Here is a 23,339-nt window from a genome sequence, read left to right as displayed (position 1 = left end):
AGAAGTCTTTCTCTGTAGTGTTACAACTTATAAGTATAAAAACATGAAGAAACTTTTCCGTAATGTTTTAGTACGGCTTTTGATTTATTTGTTTAAAACACGTTTAGGCCCATGAACCTCGCAGAGAACTGGGCAAACGGAGAAACAACTGAATAAACCAGAAACGCAAACAAACGCACAAGCGGAAGAACGAGCAAACGGCAAATACGGATTAGCAAACAGATAGGTGAATGACCGAGATAACGATCCAATGGTCCACCGAGCGCTCCGCAACGGAAAGAACGAGCGAACGAACGAGTGCCGCAAAACTGGATGAACAGCTGAACGACCGAGAGAAGCTCTTTTGTTTGCAACCATAAGCATCTGAAAGATCGATTTTCCTAATGTTTTGACGCAAACTTTAAACCCTTATTGTTTTTATGTTACGTTAATAATAATGTTATAGTGCACGTATTTCACCAAAATGAAAAATATGAAACAACATAGATTGATTGAAGCAAAAATGATTCGAGGGTCTGTCATTCTCGTCAGGGGCACAGAGAACAGACCCGGTAGAGAGTAAAGAAACGCCAAACCGTGAACCGCATGAAAGAAGAAATGTAGGAGTTACAACGAGGGAGAAATTTCAATTAATTCTAGGGTGACTCTCGCGCGCCACAGCTGGTCCTACGTGCACTGAGCTCGGTAGTTAAGGTTGCGCTCGTCATTACAAAACAAGATGGCGGCAGTTCGATGACACCGAAGCATACGATCTCGTAGCCTGCGAGGGCAGAAGCCTTTAACGCCTTTTCTTTCGCTTTCGCATGTTAACGATCGCAACAATCACACGGGAAAATAGAGGGCTGTAAACAGCCCCTACGGAACCATGCCTGCCCAGCCTAGACGGTTCCGTGGACGTCAAGTTCAAACATTTCCTCATAGCTGGCATCAAATGGTTAACCTGGGAGAGTTTCTGAGCGCTTTATCTTGCAAAATGTTTCGCAAGCAAATGAAACGGAAACTTTCGTTCTTAACGGAAGTTTCTACACAGAATTTCACAGCCGGTAACTCCAATTGAAATTTTCGATTACTCCTTCCTTTTAGGTCGCGTCCAACCTCGTACCCAGAGACCTCAGTACTTTGGCCACCGGTTAGTCGTCAGGAGAGACTCTGCATGGGGAACTGGAATTTTATTACCGCAGGATTTCTGCGGTAAAACAATGCAGGCCGTCACGGAGCAGCCAATCAAAAAAAAAATAATTTTTCTTTTTGAATTTTGAAATTTGACTCTGGGTATAAGATTGGGTTGCGTCCACCTCTGTTATATTCCGGGCACGCAGGAGAAAATGATAATGTATGACAAAATTTAGGTAATTCCTTTACCCAACTTATAACCTCTTACAGCATTATCATTAACCATTTGTTAAAAGGAGTTCTACGAACGCTTGGTTTACACCCCTCGGGGGGGGGGGGGGGTACTCCCCTACATAAGCTCTATAGGCATACATGTGCGGCACCAAAGAGTACGGTTTTTTGGGCGTTTTGGTCTAAAATAGGGTATATAATAGGTGCGGTTACACGGGGCACTCTTCCCGTGGTAAATTGTCCTTTTACCACGGGAAACTGTATTTAGTCGTGTGACCGACGTTTCCCGAGGTAAATTTCCTGTGTTTAATATCTATGGATACGTCAAAAAGATCACACGAAGCGCCCATGACATTTAACGTGGTAAATTGCTTAGGTGTTTTGATGCCCAAGGTACAAGAGCCAATCACGATGCTTCATTTGACAGCAAAAGTTTCTTCGCAGCTCACCCTTTTCTCCACTGAAACTGCGGCTCTCATGGCGGTATCTTGTCGCGATAACGCCGGCCCAACTAATCTACAGATGTATTCAAAAGTGGCTCTGGGAAACCCGAAAGTTTTCTTTCCACCAGCCATCAAGCGATCTATTATTTAGCAATCTTTCAAAACAAAGCTGCGGACGCACGCGCGCTTTAATTAGTTCCTCAACGTTGAATTTGTCTAGTTAAGACAGCAGTACTCTGTTGTATCATTGCAAGCGACCACCACCTTTGAAATCTCCTTCGCATCAAGTATCGCATAAAAAGGTAAGCGGAAAGTCGTCGGCGTGATAGCAAGAGAAAGATAGATATGAGGCACGCTAATTCTCTTGAATCAAACTCCATGACTCAAAAAGTTGCAATTCAATTTCCCGCCACATTTGCGTGACATTTGTTTTACCTTGGGAAATCGCTATTCGCGAAAACCGCTGGAACCACGGTACACTAAAACCTAAGTGTGATGTACCGCGGGACAATTTACCACGGGAAATGCCATTTACCGTGCTGTGTGTAGCCGCACCTAATTTAATCATTTTGATCTGAAAGTCTTTTAACGGGTTTCGATTCCAGAGACCATGTCTGAAAAAAGGATGTGCATTTTCAGAGGCCATGTATGAAAAAGGTTCCTGAAAATTGCACATTTTGGTCTGCAATGGAGTATGGATTTACTGAACATTTTTATCTGAAAGTCTAAAATCGGGTATGGATTCAAAAGACCAGGTCTGAAAAAGGAACCAGAAAATTACAAAGTTTGGTCTGAAATAGGGTCAGGGTTTAGGGAACCAAACAGCACACCCCCAACAAAAATTCCCAGGGGTACTCCCCAATCGTCCCGAAATAGCACCATTCCCGGCTTCGACCAGCTTGACAAATGTACATTGTAGTTTGATTTGGGATTTGATCTTTGGTGAACTTTGATTTTGTGTATGGCAAACTGTGACAATGAGTACAAAACAAAAGAAAACTCATTTTAACTTGTGACAAGTTAAAATGAACCGCAACATCTATGTACCTCAAACCATAAACGAATTGTCGACGTATCGTAAGCTAGACTGAATGAGTTCCATATGCAACAAAATGTTTATCTCCTAAATAAGCCTATTCAGGAAAAAAACGCAAACGATTTGATGAAGAAAAGGTCACGTCATTGAAAAACTCCGTTGTTATGGATTCTTTCGGATGCAACGGGCAAATTAGATTCCGGAATCATGTTTCCACCTTTGAACTTTTTATTCCAAATTCGTGTTCACGGAAAAACAAAAAAACAAAAAAATAAAAGAAACTTGGTTCGTCACGGATTCGGAGAAACGACGTTTCCTTTAGAGTAACTGAACCTAACAGAGCATTGCCTGCTTCTGCTCCGCGTTGCTAAACTTGTCTCAAGTCATCTTGAGTGGACGACGAGAGACGAAGACTTTGACTCCCACGAGAAATGGACTTTGAGTAAGTCTAGCGATGGCCGTTTTTATACCAGAGGAAGTTCGTCCACACGGATAAAACGTCCTCTTGTATGAAAATAGCCCGCGAAGGCAGACGTATTTCCGGCTGTCGGGAATCTTTTTCGGCGGAGAGAATCTCGACAGCCGGAAATACGTCTCGTTCGCTGTATGAAAACTGCCAATACCATAACCTTGACCTTCGGATCTTGATCACGCGCGCAAGTCATGCCACGACGATGTCCTACACGCGTGTAAAATTGTCAGTAACTCGAGTAAGTTGGTCTGGATGATGAATGAAATTTTTACATCTATCGTTAAAAAGCAGACTTCATTCATTTACATTTCACACTTAAAGCACTGACAACTATACTGTGTCATACTTTTTAGTCTCAGTACTTATGATCGACATACAAGTATAAAATAAATATTGTGTATTAAATTCCGATCCCAATACGCAGCTGCAATACGAAATCTAAACAATTGAAACCTGCCTTTTGGCCCTAATAGCTGTATTTTTGCGTTTGCCTTGAAGAGTTAATGCTGCAAAATAAGAGCGTATGAAACTTACCATACAGAATAAATCTTCTACGCCCTTCTAGCTACATCTCACGTATTTTAATTTTTCACGTGTTCGAAGAATTTTGCGAGTTCCTCGTCTTAGTGACCTCCCCTCTTAGCTTAGCGACCACCCACTAAATTGCGTCACTCGGTTACTTTATTTTGCGCGGTGAAATAAAATGCATTCAGGGAACATAAACAAAACAAAACGCTTTTCATCGACGAAGAAGATTTTTTTGAGGGAGAGATCTTAAAGATGTAGCCATGGAGGAGGGATAGTAGTTATGTTGTTGGCTCAATTCACTAAAGGACAACACAGTCCTCGCACAAATTCCTATTTTGGCGATCAATTCGCTTCGTTTTTGCCCCATTCGCTCGACAGAAAGGACGAAGGGACACTGTTTTCTTTTTCCTTTCTGTTGGATTCATCTCTTCTCCGCAATGGCAGAACAAGTTGGTGAATTTGTTTACAACAAGAAAGACCTCATAGGACATGGAGCGTTTGCAGTGGTTTTCAAGGGACATCACAAAAAGGTGAAAAACATTTCATATCATTTTTGAGGCACAGAAAGTAAAATTACTTCCGACGTCTGCATGCGATATAAGCTTACATACACAGATAAGAAACCGTCGGCTACATTTGTTCTTTTACGCAACAGACTTAGGCTCACGTAATTACGTTCTTTGTTGTTGGGAATTTTTTTTTTCTATGTTTTTTTACGTATCTGATAGCTTAGGGCTGAAGGACCAGTAGTTATATTTATAGTGGCCGATCTCATTAATTTTGCTTTTTGGCGTTTAAGTTATAACTTTGAATTCTAGGACATTTACATCTCTGAATCGCACCAACGTAAGTTTGAAACAATTAGTAAGCTTAAATCTACAATAAATGCCTCGAAATTGAACTTTAAGTGGTAGATTTTTCATTAAAAAAAATATATTTCAGCCGGGGTATCTGAAGTCGACTTTTGTCCAAACAATTCGTGTTTACAATAATTATGTTAAGTATCTAACCTTTGTTCGATTCCCTGTTTACAGAAAGAGGATTTTGTCGTAGCAATCAAGGTGATAACAAAGAAAAACCTTTCCAAGACCCAAAACCTTCTTGCAAAGGAAATCAAAATTCTTAAGGTAAGACGATCGAAGACATCTTTAATTTATTGACATCAAGTGCTACGATCAAAAAAGCGATTTCTTTGCATGATATTACATGACGTACGTTGGAGAATCCTCAAGGAAGAAGTCACACAGAAGTCTTGTGTTGGATAATCTCTTTCCAGTTATTGCACGTGATTACACTATGGTTTGGTTTTGTTCTTGTAACAATCACTCATTCAAGTACGAAACTAAAAATAAACTTTAAAGAAGTTATCCTTTTTTTCAATTCAATAATTGACTTGTCATGCAACTTTGCGTGAAACTGAAATGCACCCCGGCATGCTTGCTCACATTAATTTGTCATGTTATCTTTTACCACAGGAACTCCATCATGAAAATGTTGTCTCACTTTTTGATTGTCAGGTAATAATTTGCACTATTTAGTAGTCCTTAAATATTTTGTAATTTGGTTTAAAAATAAAACCCCAAGGTTTGAAAAAATAAGAGTTATCTGTCTGCTGTAACTAAAGATACCTATCATATCTTGCATATTTGCAATTTCTTTTGTTTCATTGGCATTTCTCCATTGATTTAATTTTTACTCTCCAATAACAAAAGAAAACCTTCTCCCAGACAAAGAGCAATTATTGTTATACTTTTCATAATCTGAATTCAGACTAAATAATTTGTGATAAAAAACTGGAATTTTTGTGGGCAAAATGTCACCTCAAACTTTCCTAGGTCTGCAAAAGAATGCTTTTTGTTTTTGGAGGGACAAAATGCTGCTTGACCTACAAAACATGGCTGGCTTACAATTTTAGAAAGTTAATATTTTATTGCAACAACAGCTCAGAAATGTATAAATAGTATTCAGGGAATGAGATTTCCATTCCCTAAAATTAAAATTTCAGCTAAGAGTCCATTTACAGATCAAACTGTGTTAGGTTGCACCTACATGTATCAGGGGTTTCTATAAGAGCAGGCAACCAGCGAAATTCGCCATCTACAGTGTATATCAAGCAAATTGACCTAAATTCGCCTCCTACTTTCTCCGAAATTAATAAAATTAGAGTAAAATTGAACTTTCATTAGCCGTCTACTTTGCAGTTTTTGCCGAAAAAATCTCTGTGTAAAAACTCTCTCTCTCTCTCTTTCTGAAATCTCTGTGTAAAAACTCTATTGAAAAATTGTTGTCGGATAAAAGGTGTAAACCTTGAATGATGAGACTCAAACGGGTATCTTTCTGGGAAGTGTTTGACCAGTATGAGCTTATTTGCATTTTTCTTGTTAAAAAATGAAAGCATGTGCGGCTTTTAGGGCTAATATTAAATTGACCATTTGTCACAGGCAAGAAAAAACACAAAACTGATATGATAGGCTTATGCTAATTTGATCACCCCATAATTCTATAAGGTCGGATCGTTCAGAGTTTGCACAGGACAACATTTTTTTCTCATTTGGGAAATACGGCTAGGTAAGGAAATAATTACCTGTAACATTCTCATTCAGTTCCCATACCTCCTTTAAGCTTGTGTACCCAGCTAGTAACATGAGCTGGTTTCTTGAGAAGGAAAATTTTTTATTAATTATTGGAGTTTGACTGTTTTGTATTCTCCAATCTATAGGAAACTCCCAACAATGTATTCCTTGTTATGGAGGTTTGTATTGTCATTTGACACTTTACCCGACGTTGTATTACTAACAGTGCAGGTCAGAATGAAGCAAACTACACAGACGCATTCTTGACCCAATAAAGATACATATACTCGCTTTTTTAGACTCCTCTAAAACTGTGCAACTTTGCCATTGTTATTCATTGCTATAAGTTTTTTTGCCAAGTAAAACAAACACATGTACTTACCCAGCTTGCAGAGTCAGGGAATGAATCATCAAATTTTGATGATTCATCCACCGACTCTGTATTTAAACAACATTATGAAAATGCTTTGAATTGTGTGATTGTCATGGTAACCACATTTACGAACACTTGGCCACTGGTGAAAGTGATATTTTTATGTTGAACATTGTAGCACATTTTTAATTAGTATAAAGGTTAAATACATATATGATGCATTTTCCTGACAGAACCTCACAGTTGACAAGCCAATGCTGCAGAAGTCAAATTTGTTCATTATTCAAGTATTTCAGGCTTAAGTGTGTTAATCATTTTACACAACATTTCAAGGAGAAATAAGATGTGCTGTGAAATGGCAATGAATTTCAGTGACTAAATTTGACCATGGTAAATTGGCCACTTGTGCACAATGTCAAAATTCAAGAGTTGAAATTTTTGTTTATTATTTAGCCCTTTAGTCAAAGAATGCAGGTCTACGCAGAGATTAATTTCAGTGTCAGTACTGGATGTAACGATATTGTTTGACTTAGGTCTTTCCAAGTTCAAAATTGTAACCCAGGCCAAGTGAAGAAGTTTACTTTTTTATTTCTTTTGATTTGGCAGTATTGTAATGGAGGGGATCTTGCCGACTATCTTCGTGGTAAGTACACTGTAAATCTCGAGATAGTCTATATGTTTTTTTAAAATTGATTTTCTAATTATAGTACATATTTTTTTGTTTGTTTCATGGCACTGATGTTAGGGTAGATTTTGGTGATCAAATTATTATTTTTAATTATTGTTACATGTAATAGTTTGAACATAACAGGGCACTACATGCCTTGCATGGGCCTTTGTCTCCACCGTTGTCACCTACACTCTTGGGTTCATAACTTTTTTCCATTTTATTGATTTATCTGTGTACTGTGAGCACTGTAGTCTGTTTTTTGTTTTTGAAATCTCTATTAAATCTATACTCAATGAAACTGCATAAAAAAAAATTGTTCAAATCCTCAGGTACATGTATGTGTAAATTGCAGTATGGCAGATTCTTTGAATCCTCCATTAAGTGCTCAGAAAACATGAGTGGATGAGAGGAATACATCCCCCCCTGTAAATTGAAACAGTGACATTACAATAAATAGCATGATGTGTAAATGTGTTTGATCTTGAAGAAGCTAAGAGTTCTTTTTTGTTGCAGAAAAAGGGACCCTCAGTGAGGATACAATCCACATATTTTTACAACAGATAGGTAAAGTACATGTACACAGTGGAAAGATAAAGTCCAGTACATGCAAATTTTACGTTGCATTATACATTCATCATGTACCTTTGCCGGTTTGCATAAGCTGGTCTAATTAAAATGACTATCAGTATGCAACCAACCAGAACATCCAAGCCCTATATATACTTGATGGAAATTTTGTTGTCTGTTAGGAATTTCAAAGTATTTTTTTCTTTCTCTTTTCATCCGTCAGCTGCTGCTATGTGCACTCTTCAGTCCAAAGGTGTGGTTCACAGAGATCTGAAGCCACAAAATCTGCTCCTGCACCACTCAGGGATGACCACACCCTCGCCCTCGCAGATCAAAGTTAAGATTGGTAAGCTGTGCTCTTTGTTTGTCATTGCTGCATCTCAAAGCAGGGTTATTTGCCAGTACTATCTTGGGAAAGTTGATGCCCACAAAGCTCACTGCTCCTGTGCCATTAGTGCTCTTTGATGACCACACCCTCACCCTTCCTGATCAAGTCAGTTGTTCTCTTTGTCAGTCATTTCTGGGTCTCAAAATGGGGTTATTTGCCACCATCATGGGAACGTTTTTTTCGATGTGAGGGAAAATTAAGTCAGTGAGTTTTGCATCATGTAGACCTGAGAAATTCTTAATTCAAGTTCTAAAAGTCAAAAAGTTGGTCACAAGTCAGACTTTTTTTAGTTTTTATTTGCTACTGGGTTTGATATTGAAAGAAATGTGTTTTTTTTTTACTTTTGTTAGCAAGGTTGGGAGGATACATGTAGTTATGAATCAATTTTAAAATTGAGTTTTAGGTTTTGCTTTCATAGCCCGATGGATCAAGGTTAGCGAGAGTGGGTTTCAGTGAAGTCAGGGAAAAGTCAGACATTTTGTTATATCCTTGCTAACAGGTGGCAACCCCTTCAAAAAGGATTAATTTTGACTTGTTTCAGAACACCGGAGGGATGAAAGAGGCTTACTTCCTGGGCAATAAATAAATAAGCCATGTGTTACTGAAAACTAAAGTTTGAATTCAAAGTGATTGCTTCTTATTTTATTTTATTTTATGTTATTTTATTTGTATTATTAAATTTATTTGTTTATTATTTTATATATTCATTTTTTAAAATCTAGCTGACTTTGGGTTTGCAAGGTTTCTTCCTGGTGAAATGATGGCAGCAACATTATGTGGCTCTCCAATGTACATGGTAAATGTGTATCAGGATAACATGTTTAATTTGCACTTTAAACTTACTTTCACAATGAGTCTTTTCGCGTCTGAATGATCCATGTCCAATCTAGTAAGCTTATCCTAGCTAGTACAATGTAAAAACTATGAAATCAAACTAATGAAATCATTTCTAAGAGATATAAAAAGGCATTATAAGTACTAGAAATATGTATTGCAAAACTAGTTATGAGTTGCAATAATAATTATTTATTAAATAAATTATTATTGCAACTCATAACTAGTTTTGCAATACATATTTCTAGTACTTATGATGCCTTTTTATGCATACAATAAATTACTTTTATTAATTAAAATGTCTGGGAGGATACCACTGAATAATACCATATTATTAGCTCTTAAGCTTCTTTGAGATCTCCTTGCTACTACAATGTATTTGTATTCTTTTTATATTTATGTCACAAATACTTTATTAATGTGTTTTCCTTTGTAAATGCTCATAATTATGTTATACCTGTAATTTCTCATTCATGCCTACACAGTAAAATAATATAGCTTTAATGTAGTATTTATCAAGTGTTGTAAATTCGTAAACATACTATGTACTGCAACTTAACTTTAAATAATTATGTATAATTTTTTTAATTTGATGTGTTTTTGTTTTCGTTATTTCTTCCAATGTAATTTATTAGTGGCAAAATAAATAAGATGAAATAAGAGATCATTTAAACAATGGGATTCGATGAGAACATAAGTCGCACGTTGATAACAACTACTCATGGCTGTATTGCTCTTATTAACTCTAGTTTACAATTACCTCCAAGTCACTTGGTGGTAATGGCTAGAATTAACAAGAGCAATATAATTACTCTTCTTCCTAATAGTGTGAGATGCTACATGTAGTTTCCCTAATTTTTCACCAGTATTATAATTTATCTTGGTGGAGTCAGACCAAGTGAAGCTGACAGTTTCATACTATTAAGCTAAGCTTAGACAAGACAACAACTTCCTGCCAAATTTAAGTGCACCAACTTCTAGACAGTGAGTGCTGTACTACATGAACCGCAGGTTAATGCACCAGCTATCAGACATGTAGTTAGACTTGAAGGATAGGATTAGCTGTGGAAGGTCTCGGGTATTTTAGAACTTCAGTCATTTGACTAACAAATTTACGATCAGTATGGTTCCAGTATGGAATTAATAAGGAAAAGAAGAGATACGGCCAGGATTGAATGCAGAGCTCTTGCTCTCATGCACTTTTGTGGAAAATTCGCAAAGCATAGGAGCAAGATATCAGATAGGGGTAAATGAGAACTGCAAAAATATTATTACACTTCATTAAATGACTTAAAAAAATTCAAAAACACAAGCTTATTTAATAAGTAGCGAGATCTCCGATAGTACCAGTCAACACTAGGACTGCAAATTAAATTTTACAAAATCTGTGAAATTAATAAGAATTTAATATGAAAAGTCATAAAAATATTTATTTGTTCAATCCTGGATGTACAGTTAATTACGTGGATATGGAAATAAATCACCTAAAATGAGGAGATTTGAAAACACTATACAGTCAAACCTGTATATAACGGCCCTGTATATAGCGGTCACTGAACAACTTCCCAAAAATCGTCCCTTATATTTACTGTTAAGTTGACCTGCATATAGCAGTCACCTGTATATAACAGACGCGGTCACCCTTTAGACTTGCTGAATGCACAGTTTGATTATCTTTTACCTGTATATAACAGTCACGAGATTGGGTTTCGATTAACGAATAATGACAAGCTTTATTTATCAGCTCGTTAAATAGTAGCCAACAAGGCAGGGGTCTCACAAAAATGCAAAATATTACTACAAAACACAACTGCTACCGTAAAGTTCTGATAGTAGCGACCCTCGTTACTTTCGGAATTAGCAGCGTTTGGGGCTCGTTACTTTCGGGGGGGTCGTTATTTTCTGGGAACAAAAGCCATGAAACAAGCTAGCGCTAGCTCTTTTCTCCGAAATGAAAAATTATATGATTCGCGCAGAGCCCAAACAACAGACAGAATTAACACCATTTGCACTACTCATTTCTGGTAGCAGGGACAGTGAAATAAACGTCAATGGTCTACCAGACTACCGCATGACGAATCAGGGGAGGAAAGATTAATTCAGTGCTTTTAGTCCATGACACACCAATGCGTTTTATACTGCAGTATATAGAGAGTTTTCAATTTTAATTTGAAGAAACGTTCCTGTTGTTAATTAATATGAAATTCTACCAGTTTAGTTTTCACATTACGCCATCAGTGAACTGATGTCAAGGACGAATGATGGCTTAAGGCTTTTTCGTTGTTGTAAAGTGCCTTATCGTGATCAATTTGTCCATGCACGAAGATATTAGTATTGCAGTACATTAAGAATTTGACTATGGATTGGAAAACAATAAAGGCATTTGGTATTTGTATAAAGTAATTAAAAAAAAAACTTGCTTGGTCTCGCTACTTTTTGGGGGACTCGCTACTTTCAGAGGGGTCGTTACTTTTGGGGGGCTCGCTATTTTCGGGATTTATTAGTAGCCACAAAGTTTTGACGTTACTTTCGGGGGGTCGTTACTTTTGAAGGGTCGTTACTATCAGAACTTTACGGTAATACATGTCATCGCCTACGTTCGACACATGCTTGGGGCAGATATCATTAAAGTGCTGTAACAATAGTTACTGTAACTGTAACAACACAACCGTACCACACTGTTTTCACTTTTGTCATAGTTCCCTGATTATAACAGTGTACTGTTCTTATCAAGTTGACAGCCGCGGCTTTTCACTGAAAGTATACTACACTTCCCTTAAAGTACATCACAGACATTTTATGGGCATTTTGTCGTATTTATTGTGTTTCTGTTTAAAATTGTTGTCAATAAAATTAATGTAAATTGAGTGATTTTCCACTTAAACACATTGTTCATTAGCTTTCAGTACATTTGTACTGCACCTCCCTAAAAGTACACCACAGACATTTTATGGGCCTTTTTTATGGTGATTATTGCGTTGCTGTTACTCGTTATTGTGAATAAAACGGAAATTGAGTGATTATTTGTACATAAAAATGCTATTTATTGACTTCTGGGGGAGTTTAAAGGAAACCTGTGTACAGCGGTCACCCTGTATATAACAGTCACCTGGCCATTTCCCAAGGGTGACCATTATATACAGATTTGACTGTAATTCGTGTTACCCACTGCATCTTGTTGTTAGGCTCCTGAAGTTATAATGTCCAAAGCATATGATGCCAAAGCCGACCTCTGGAGTGTAGGGACGATTGTGTATCAGTGTCTGACAGGAAAAGCACCCTTTCAGGTGTGTAAACTATGTTCATGTATGTCAAAATATTACACCACCCATAGGAAAGTTATCGCCCTCATTAAGCCTGTCAACAAGGGAAACTTTATTGTAATCATATGGTTGTTTTATTTTTTTGCCCCAGGCAAATAGTCCACAACAGCTAAAAAAGTTTTACGAGAAGAGCAAAGTGATCACTCCCAAGTAAGTTATTTGGATCTTACGCTAGTTAAATACTGTCAGTGGTGGTTTGTAGGAACCTGGGTAAACAAGGTGAGATTGTGGCTCTCTCCTACACTCTTGAAGAGATTCCAATGCACACCCGGCTCCCTGCAAGGTTTAATTTAATAAGTTACTTGTATTTCAAGGATTCAGTACCGTTTTATTAATTAATAATAAGTTTATTCTTTTGTAAATTAACTTTTAACTTTTGTTATGGGTACAATAGTGTTACATTGTACAAAAACTGAATTTTCAACAGGTCCTATTATACATGTAAGCAGACACAGCCCCTGATTAGACACTCAAATTTATGTAGTCTTAACATAGTTTCCTTATGGAAGCCATAGGTTGAAGTGTACAGCATTCAATACTTGACTGAATATTTTAACAGTCGCTGCAGCCGTACTGTCTTTCTCTTTCTTAATTTACTGTATTTTTCTTTAATTATAAATTTATTTCCAACAAACAGTATTCCAGCTGGTACGTCCAAAAACTTGAAGGATCTTCTGGTTGGACTGTTAAGAAGGAACCCAAAAGACAGACTTGAGTTTGGTAATAATTTAATAAATAATTATCATCCTTCTTCAATTCTCAGCTGTTGCAATGAAAGCATCCTTAGCTACATGTAGTTACTGTCATTTAATTTTTACTGGTGTTTTCTTGGAAAGGTTTCCATGAATTTTTTAATCAAGTTTTAAAATTGACTTGAGTAGTGTCTTAAATTGATCAATGTTGAAATTGTTCTATCCATTTTATGCATAGTACATTTTGTGGACTTATTTGTGTGAACTGGGATATTTCATGTTATGTTCAGAGATGGAATAAGCAAGGAAATTTATCAGGATGTTACACTTCTGTGGTATCACTGTTTGCAGGTTTAATTTACACCCCAAGTTAATTAGATGCTCAAACTGTGTTTTTTGTTAGTTGAGTTTTGAGAAGGTTGATTTCATGTGCAGTCTTTCCTACGCACGTTGCTACACATATCTTATTCATGAACTTTAAATTAGAGAAAATGTACTAATTAAAGTTTTGTAATGTGAAATAATTTTACATGACTATATAGCTTTGAGACAATAATGTATAATAAGTACTACATGTATGTCTGCCTACATGTACCTAAATTGTGGCACATGATAGATCATTTCTCATTTGTGTTGAATAGACAAAATTGATATTTATTTAATATTTAATACTTTTAATATTCTGCAGGTGAATTCTTTTCTCATCCCTTCTTGACTGGCAGGGTCCCTCGCAGTGCATGTAAGTCATATAAAATAATTATTATCATTAAGTTCAGCAGTGTTCCAGATAAGAGGGGGGTCTCAGGTGAAAAACCCAAGAATGTTGCCATGATGTGGCCCAAAAAATTAAGTGGCTTGCTTAAGAAGACTTGGACCTCACTACCAAATCAATTGACCTCAGGTGAAAAACCCAAGAAAGTTGCCATAATGTGACCCAAAAAATTAAGTGGCTAACTTACATGTAAGAAGCTTTGGGGACTTCCAAATCAGTTGACCTGTTAATAATTATTATTATTCTAACGTTTATTGACTGCCTGTTTTTTAGGGCAGTCCATTTCAACTCATACTTAAAAATAATTGTATGTCTTGAACTAAAATTAATGTAGTGGTTTCTTTTCTTGAAGATCACCAGCAAAACAAGAAAGATATTATTTTGCACCTGTAGGACTTCATCAGGGACAAGGAGAATTTTTATAAAGATAAAGTTAAGGTTAAGAAACCAAATTGTCCTGTTCAGAAAACACAGTTGAGATTGACACTCAAAGCAGAATGACAAAATCAAGTTCACAGCCGGTTAATTTGCTCAGCTCCTGACCCACAGTGAAAACCTTGATTATTCACCAGTGGAGCATGAGCTCAATGTGTTTTCTAATTTGCCTCATTATTATTTATTTTATTACTTCATCTACAGCCATTCCAGTTGCTGTGCCAGCTGCCCACCAGCGAAAGCATTCAAGCAGTTCCCATGGGACAAGGTCACCTTCTTATTCACCAGTAAGTCTGTTATTTGGATTTCCAAGTCAGCTAAGGTGAATCTCACTTTTGAGCGTAGAGACAAAACGCTTATTACACGTATAGACAGTTTTGGTAGTTTTCTTTCATTGCATTTTGTTTCCCAGCATTGTCATCAAATAAGATCTAGTCCAGCAGGGCTTTCATGTAGGATGGTCCCTCCTAATCATGATGTAGAAGTATTTTGTTCCCAGTTTATGACTATGTGTGGATCTTACCATATAAAGGCTACTGGAATCCAAACAGAAAATTGGTGGTAGCAGTGCATTGATAAGTAACAATAATTCAAACCACAGTCTTAATGTACATGACAGCTCTACATGTGACTCAGACCAGCTTTGGCTCAGTGTTCATAAACTTGACAAGAGGCTACTAATAGTTTCAATTGGTTTCTCACCTTGGTTTTAATATTAATTTTCCCTAAAGAACTTTGGTGCCGAGGCTTTGGGTGACATACGCATTGATCTCCTACCTCACATGACTCCACCACGTGATCCCACAGCGATATCCCCACAGGACCCACCCACAGTCATGAATGTCAGCTCCTCTGGAAACAGTAAGTTACATATTTAACCTGCAGCATCTTAAGAAATCAGAGAATCCACTTACTAGGCTTTCAGCCAGAAGTACAGGTGCAAGAATGGTGCTTTCCCTCAATAGAATTTTTACTATAACTAACTTACCAACTAATTAACATATTATGATAAGAATTAGTATCAATCTACTAGTGTTCTATCACGAATGCCGTTCTCTGATTGGCTACGCTACTCGCTATCTATTCTGTGATAGATAGTGAGTAGCGGATGGCGGCCGCTTCGTCACGTTTTCGAAGTGTCTGCGATGAGGAAATAGATAATTTACTTGTTTAGTTTTTACCGACTAGTAGATTTATGCTAAAAAAATTAGATTATTCGCTCTCGATTTCTATGCGTAATAGCTGATTCGGGCTGCGCGATAGAAATCTCGAGCTCATAATCTAATTGTTAAATAGAATACACCTGTCTGTAATGAAAAGCACTGTACAGAAACTGTAAAGTATTAAAACTAACAACTGTCATATTACCTTGACAATTATAATAAATCTTTAAATTTCTACTGATTGTTTTCCAATGAAATTGGAAGTGGTCTGTACTCAGCCAGTTCCTTTGTAGACTACTATATTATGGTAAATTTGTCTGTCTCTTACAATCATGGAAATGAGCCAAGTCACAATGTATGCCTGAGATCATTACTGTTGGGAACGTGGGGGGGGGGGGGGGATCATGTGTTGTATTAAAAACTGGATCATTGTATAATGCAATTCAAGCGATTTGATTGGCTTAGCAGCCATGGTATATTTAACAATTAGACGGCGAGCTAGAGGTTTCTATCGGCTGATAGTTGGCGAGGGGCGAAGCCCCAAGCCAACTATCAAAGGCGATAGAAACAGAGAGCGAGCCGTCTAATTGTTTTAGCATACCTCAGTTATTGATCTATGAAGCAAAAAAATCTTTTTATTTCATAAATTTTGATATATTTGTGCAATGATGCATGCTAAATCGCGCGCGATCTGAGAAACTGCCGTCTATCGATCGATAGACGGCACCTGTGTAGCCAATCAGATTGCGCGTTACGCAATAGTCGGTCACTGAGGTATGCTAAGAGCAATTATACCATGCCCGAGAAATAGAGACCATTCAATTGTCTTCTAATTGTTCTTGCAAAACGAAATCAGCAAAATCTAGGAAAATTTCTTGGTTGTTTTTTTTTTAATAAAGCAATTATTCCACTCGCACTTGTTGGATATGAGATGATTATAGCCAACTCGCCGCTGCGCGCCTCGTTGTCTATATATCATCTCATATCCAACGCGCGCTCTTGGAATAATTGTTAAATATTGGAAGTGGTTACTTTGGAACTCTAAAATATATATTAGTATTTTAGTATAAATCTACTAGTGTCCTATCAAGAATGCTGCTTTCTTATTGGCTACGCTACTCACTATCTATTCTGTTATAGATAGTGAGTAGAGTGAGTAGTGCCTGGCGTGACTTATTTATATCATTATTCAATAAAAACATGAACTTGTCTTGTTGTTAAGTTCTTGAACGACCAGTAGATTTACACTTATCTAAAACAATAAGATTATTGCTCTCAATTCTATCGCGTGATAGTTGATTTGGGCTTTGCCCTCATCAACTATGAAGTAATAGAAATTTCATGCTCTTGCAAAGCTTGGTGGTGTGCACAGCATTATGATTGATGTATTTCTAATGAACTTATTGTACTGACAGTGTTGCCAGGCAGCTTAGCAATGATGAGCCTCACCTAAAGTACATTGTATCGTCTATTTTGAAAACTTGGAGGGTCATAGAATGTGGTACTTGTATGTTTGATAGTTAGCTATGTATAGCGTTAACAAGTTGAGAAGAGGTTCACCTTTCTTTTAACTTTAGATTCCAGTGTGCAGCGTAGTTCTCCAGGTGTCTACCCACCAAGCTCAAATCAGGATGATGAGTTTGTCCCTGAGGTTTGTACACATAACTTACAACTCTGTCAGATTTACTCAAGAAGTCTTGATCATAATGTTTGTACATGTAATAAGGCAGAAACAAGAAATCTGTTGGAAATCATGAGTTGAGAATTGACTTTCATTTTTAATATCTTAGACTGTATTATCTTTTGATCTAAGGTGAGAATTTATGTTGCTTCATTTCACTAACTCAGCCACCTGTGATCTTGAACTTCTCAGTGTCTCTAACAGAAACGTGTTATTAATGCCTGGATACTGTTAGCACTACAGTGTATTTACTAACCCTTGCTTTCTTGTATATGCATTGTCCATTGAAGTGTGCAAGATAGTCAGATAGTGGGTGTTAATAAACAGGATCTCAGGATATAGTTGATATGCCAGTTTTTGAATAGTACATTGTGTAGACTGTAGCCAGTTATATGAGGTTCTATAGAAATGGATTTTTTGATTACCTGTGTTTGTGTTTTGTTTTAGGGGTTTGTCCTTGTTCCTTCAAACCCTGAGACTACAAGTAAGTCAGCACATTTCAGTTGTAGGTTTGGGCAGGGGGTAAAGCTTCCGTATAAAAGTGGTACATTATGTGCATTATACACAGGGTTCGTACTTGAATGGATTTTAGTCTGGCATTTTCCAGGACTGAAAAGTCCATGAAAATGGTTGGAGTTCCCGGAAAATCCTGGAAATCTGTAAACTCAAGTAATAAAGTTTTCTTGCAAGACATTGAGGAGCAGCCAGGCCTGGAAAAGTCCTGGAAATTTGTTTCTGAAAAAGGGTACAAAACCTGTATGCCTTTTGGGGGTTAAATGTGTGGTATGTTATGGTAATTGCTCAAGGGTGTTAAGAAGATAAAGGGACCATGAAAGAATTGAGTGACACTATAACCTAGGTGTTTTCTATTACTAACTAAATCCAAATATCTTTTAAGGATTCCAGCAACAAAGGAATCCGTCAGATCCACTTTTTCCTTTCTATGGGTAAGTTTTTCTGCTGCTTCTTGTTTTATTTCTGCAAACGATTGTCATGACCATCATCGTCACCACCATCAGTATCATGAGTCACCACTGTCATCATCATCATTATCATCGTTGCCATCATTATCTTCACCAGCGTCAAGTACACGTAAGTAAAATACAGTCTGAGTTTGTCACCCCTACCATGGTTATAACCCTCATCGTTATTGTTTTAATCACTACAGACCATCACAAGTGCTCAGTTCTAAAGCCATGGTCAAACAGCGCGTGATATTCAATGATACAGTAGTGGATGATAGTCAAAACTATCATCCACTATCAAGCAGGTGGTCAAACAGCTCAAAGAAACTTGTGGTAGCTGATGATAGTTTGCCGTGAGCTTCTAGTGTCTGGCACCTGCCAAGTTTAAACATCACAATCATGGCGTCGCATTTAGTTACAAAATTTGCATTTGTAACAAAAAATTTTGTCGTGAAAGAGGGCGGCAGCTTGCTTCGTTTTCCTTCAGTTGTTGGAAGACCTAACGGAAAATGAATCTTGAGAAAACAGCTGACCAAATGAAAAACTATCATTGACTATCATGCACGCAGTCAAATGAAGCGGTGCGCTAGGAGAATTAAGTAGTCTATCAGATGTCACTTAGGGCTTTTTTCCACGCACCCCTTCAAATGGGAAAAACTAACATCAACTATCATGAAGAATTTGAACACACTCAAATTGCATGATTGTGGATGATAGGGCATGATAGTTGTTGGTCAATCAAGTTCTAACTATCATCAGCTATCATTGACTATAATGTGCCCTTTGACCAGGGCTTCATACCAGTCCTTAGAATCAGTTTTATACAATCAGTCTGTAGCCTTGACATGCAGCATCCAACTAGGCACTTTCACATTTTTCACATTTGAAGGATTTCGTGGACTTTAACAGAGATTTTATCTTAATTTTGTAAATGTTAAGTGCTGTTCAACCACCATAAAGCAGCGCTACACATGTACATGTATACATTGTTTATTATTTATTATTTCAAAATAGAAAACTAAAGAGCTAACCTTTGCTTGCCTTTGTAGTCAATCGCCTCCAAGGGCCCACAGTGGCCCCTACTCACCATCTCCCCCTCATTCTCGTACTCCAAAAAGGGCTACCTTCACCGTAGGATCCCCTTATTCAGCATCACCACCCTCACCTGCCTCCCCAGTCATGCAGCCACCAGTATTACACAGCCCAACTACCTCGCCATCATCGCCAGAATCACCACCAATTGAAATGCCAATCAGAAAACGTACAAACTCGTCTCCTGGACCTCGTCCCCGCAATCAGCTATCAACCTCACCTCTGCCAATACCGAGATCAAACACCATGTCTGGAGGCACTGGTGTTAGACAGACACCTTCAAGGAAATCGCCTTCACCCACGCAGCGTACTTCAACCGCAGGTGCTGCTGCTAGACAACAGCAGAATACTGCTCGCAAGCTTTCTGTTGGCAAGAGTCCATCAAGTAGCCCAACCACATTGAAAGGCGGCAGCCAAGAAATCAGCCCTTTGCCAAAGAGAGAAGCAGCACATTTCAGCAGCAAATGTTCTCCTACACCCCTCACCGCAGCTGTCCAAGCAATGAATGAGCAAGCGCAAGCATCAGATATAACTGCATGTTTGAATCAGCAAGCATTTGCCGGCTTTGCAGGTAATGCGAACAAGGGCCTTGCACACCCGGTAGCTGGAACCATTCGAAGGGCACTGTCAAATATCGAGCCGCTAGTCATAAAAGACACCTCACCAATCCTGACGGCCTTGGCATGCCAATCGAATGCAGGAATGGGTGTTCCCATAACAGACCTCTCAGAGCCCGGTGCAGAAGACAAGCAGATGATTCGTGTGCATAGCTGTCCAGCCATTCTAGCCATGGGACTTCCTCGAAAAGGAGGGACTTTGTTAAATGCACCAGCATTTCAAATTGGGGCTGGAGCTACAGCCCCTATCTATCGCCGCCATTCTGGTGCAGGGTTCTCCCCCAAGAGGGGTAAGAGCCCTCCCCTGTCATCCTCGCCCACGGGTCTGCCAACAATACCTGGTTCTCCAACCAAGACATCTCACTGCAAAGATGCTGCTGTCGACCCAGACAAGGAGATGAAGCCATTGAAGGGTCTGTTTACAGTTGGATCTTCTTCACCCTTAGACAATGTCGGGATATTTGGTTCTCCTGGACGAACCTTTCCAAACAGGAAGGCGAGCACAGGAGTTAAACCTGCTATTGTGAGCCAAGGTATTGGTGGTATCATCCACATATAGTAACAACAGCAACAAATGTTTTTACCCCAGAGTCTACAAAAAGCATTATTTTATAGTTGAGGGCTGGAATACAATTGGCAGAAAGATCTTTTCGCCATGCATTCTGTGACGTTATTACAGGGAAATTTCCTCTGTGTTCACGTCACTGTTTTTACTGTAGCCATTTGATTCTGGTCGGAGAAAGGTCCAGTGCTGTTAAAGAACTTATAAATTAAGGCGATTTTTGGAACGATTTTGGAGTTGCAGGACAGTACCACTACCACTATTCCTTGTTATTAATGATTTGGCAAGCTTCAAGTTTTCACATAAGAAAGTGTTTTCCTCATACCAAGGTTGTATTAGTACAAGTCTCTCTCTCAAGCCAGAATAGATTTGCAACAAGACAACTACTTGACGCAAAACAGGAGTGATAACATGAAAATTTTATTACTTGTTTCTACTTAACGAAGTTAATTTGCGTATTCTTCGGCACAAACAGTCTTTGTGAACGGTGAGTTCTTGACTGCTGTTTTCCCAGAAATCCTCAAAAACTTAAGTAATGGGTAAATAAATGATGTATTATTCAACGAGTTACACAGGCATACTCGGAAAAAGGAAATCCGAGTACTCCTATTACGAGTTGAACGCAAGACCTTCTGATTACTAGTTCGGTTGCTCCCTACCGCTGAGCCTGTGGTATAGTATGCCTGTGTCACTCGCTGAATAATACATCATTCCCATTCATTTACCTGGCTTTACATATACCACCACATTTAAGTATTTAGTAGTATGAGACTTCCATCCGACTGCTCAGTGCTGTAGACAAAGCTGTTTAAGTTGAAGTTTTCATGAATTGCAAAACAGTCCAGAAATGATAGTTGAAGAAAAGCTTTTTTGGTTGAATGTGTTGAACTACTGAAACCCTTTCAGAAGTCATCTTTAATTTCTCTGAGTGATTGTGTATATTGGACCACTACAGGAACTAAAGTGACCTTGGGTTTTGGAGAGAGTTCACCTCCCAAAAGCTCCAAACAGATGATGGTTGCCGTGGAAACAGAAGTGTCATCTCCTGACATGGAGGGTCCTATAGCTCTTGTAGCTCCTGAACTGCCCGAGGATACACTTATGGATGTAAGAAAATAGCACTTCAACAGAACGGTTTTTACATGAGTAAAGGATCGACCTTCGCTGTTATGTACGCAACTTAAGCGGCTACGAAAAGTAAACCTGAACAATTCAGGCTTGAACCGGATTCCAAACTGTGACCTCTGCGAAACCGGTGCACTGGTCTACCAATTTAATGAACTTTTTAGATGTCTCAAAAGGAACTCTTTCAGCATCCTGTTTATGTGAGTTAATTGAGTTTGTCACAAAAAAATTGGTGACATTACCTTCTTTGATCTGTCAAAAAATTAAAGACAAGTTCATAGTACAAAGATATGACAGAAGGAGATAGCAGGACAAAGTACAAATTGACAACTGCTCCTTTGAGTAAAAAGAAAGAAAATGAAAGAAACTAACAAAAAATACAATGACAATCGGTAGGCACGCGTCGGTTAAATAAAGTTACGAACGTGGCGGTAACCGATATGCTGCAAACAAAACTAATTTCATATGAAAAGCTTTCCACTTAGCCTCGCTTTCATAGTGAGGTTCACAGCAACTCGGAAATGGCCTATTAACCTGGAAGAACAAAGCTGCTTGTTTTGTGTTTTGCTTCTTTTTATTTTTGTTGTTTTTTTATTGCACAGGCATTAGAAAAAAAAAATATTTGGCTAGTGTGATTCTGTATGGTAGCAAATTCTTACAAAATAATAAAGTATTGTCGTTATTTTGTGAATTGCAGACAGAGCATACTGAGGGAGTCAGGAAACTGAATTTTGTCGTGTCGTTGGTGGATGCTATTCTTGAAGTGATCAGCGCCCGAGGCACTCCTTTTACGATTCTAACTGAATCCGTTGCAATCAAACAAGTAAGTGCAACCATGATTTACCATTCAGTTTCATGGAGAAAATTGTGGCGTTTAAACTCTGGGCCTGAAAGTGACTTCCTGACTTCCTGGATAGTTATCAGTTTGTTTTCTTTTTTCATTACTGACTTACTGACTCACTCACTCACTCACTCACTCACTCACTCACTCACTCACTCACTCACTCACTCACTCACTCACTCACTCACTCACTCACTCACTCACTCACTCACTCACTCACTCACTCACTCACTCACTCACTCACTCACTCACTCACTCACTCACTCACTCACTCGCTCGCTCGCTCGCTCGCTCGCTCGCTCACTCACTCACTCATTTACCTTTGCTAATATAACCTTTTTTTGTTTATTCCTATGTATGTTCGCTAGCGTAAACTCTTTTTTAACCCCATGGGTTTTCGTTTACACACCTCCACAGTTCTCTGATCCAATCCATGTTCCTTGCGTTAATGTTGGAAATTAGTAAGTGGAAATAAAGAAACTTGAAATTTGGGCTGTTTCTTTTGTTTCAATGCTTCACTAGCCTATTCCAAGTGATAAGATACTGAGGAGTGGCACGAAGAAAACTGCTATGCGAGCGAATGACTAAGCAAGGGCCTTTTTGGATTTCCACTTTAGAGAAAACTGAGACAGTGCAATCTTAGGCAAAGCCCATTGCTTTCCCACAGAAAGTATGGTGCGACGTCAGTGGGCGTGTGAAAACGAATGTTTAACAATTGAGTTGGTATTTAAGATATTTGCCGCCATAAAAGGATGCAAAAGCTGACGTTTCGAGCGTTAGCGTTTCGTTAGAACGTAAATAACAATCATTACTTTCTAGTGCGTGACAGCATCTGAACAGTCA

General features: G+C 38.2%; 1 protein-coding gene across 8 annotated transcripts in view; it reads left to right on the top strand.

The window, feature by feature from the left end:
• Positions 1-3,980: 3,980 nt before the first annotated feature.
• LOC146479582 (serine/threonine-protein kinase unc-51-like) overlaps positions 3,981-23,339 on the top strand; it is a 58,539-nt gene continuing 39,180 nt past the window's right edge. For all 8 annotated transcript variants that reach the window (XM_085110432.1, XM_085110427.1, XM_085110430.1 and 5 more), the window contains exons 1-20: positions 3,981-4,353; positions 4,858-4,950; positions 5,299-5,340; positions 6,543-6,575; positions 7,376-7,412; positions 7,953-8,003; positions 8,230-8,352; positions 9,117-9,190; positions 12,414-12,515; positions 12,643-12,701; positions 13,189-13,271; positions 13,932-13,982; positions 14,655-14,737; positions 15,182-15,311; positions 17,191-17,264; positions 17,742-17,778; positions 18,193-18,241; positions 19,309-20,501; positions 21,486-21,637; positions 22,353-22,478. In XM_085110432.1, the coding sequence (XP_084966558.1) occupies positions 4,261-4,353; positions 4,858-4,950; positions 5,299-5,340; positions 6,543-6,575; positions 7,376-7,412; positions 7,953-8,003; positions 8,230-8,352; positions 9,117-9,190; positions 12,414-12,515; positions 12,643-12,701; positions 13,189-13,271; positions 13,932-13,982; positions 14,655-14,737; positions 15,182-15,311; positions 17,191-17,264; positions 17,742-17,778; positions 18,193-18,241; positions 19,309-20,501; positions 21,486-21,637; positions 22,353-22,478 (2,685 nt within the window). In that variant the 5' untranslated portion in view covers positions 3,981-4,260. The remainder of the gene's footprint in view (positions 4,354-4,857; positions 4,951-5,298; positions 5,341-6,542; positions 6,576-7,375; positions 7,413-7,952; positions 8,004-8,229; positions 8,353-9,116; positions 9,191-12,413; positions 12,516-12,642; positions 12,702-13,188; positions 13,272-13,931; positions 13,983-14,654; positions 14,738-15,181; positions 15,312-17,190; positions 17,265-17,741; positions 17,779-18,192; positions 18,242-19,308; positions 20,502-21,485; positions 21,638-22,352; positions 22,479-23,339) is intronic.

This window comes from Pavona decussata, unplaced genomic scaffold, assembly GCF_977016875.1.
Source record: "Pavona decussata unplaced genomic scaffold, jaPavDecu1.1 SCAFFOLD_58, whole genome shotgun sequence".
Lineage (NCBI taxonomy): Eukaryota > Metazoa > Cnidaria > Anthozoa > Scleractinia > Agariciidae > Pavona > Pavona decussata.
Note: the sequence above shows the minus strand (reverse complement) of the source record. Positions and strands in the feature narration are given on the sequence as shown.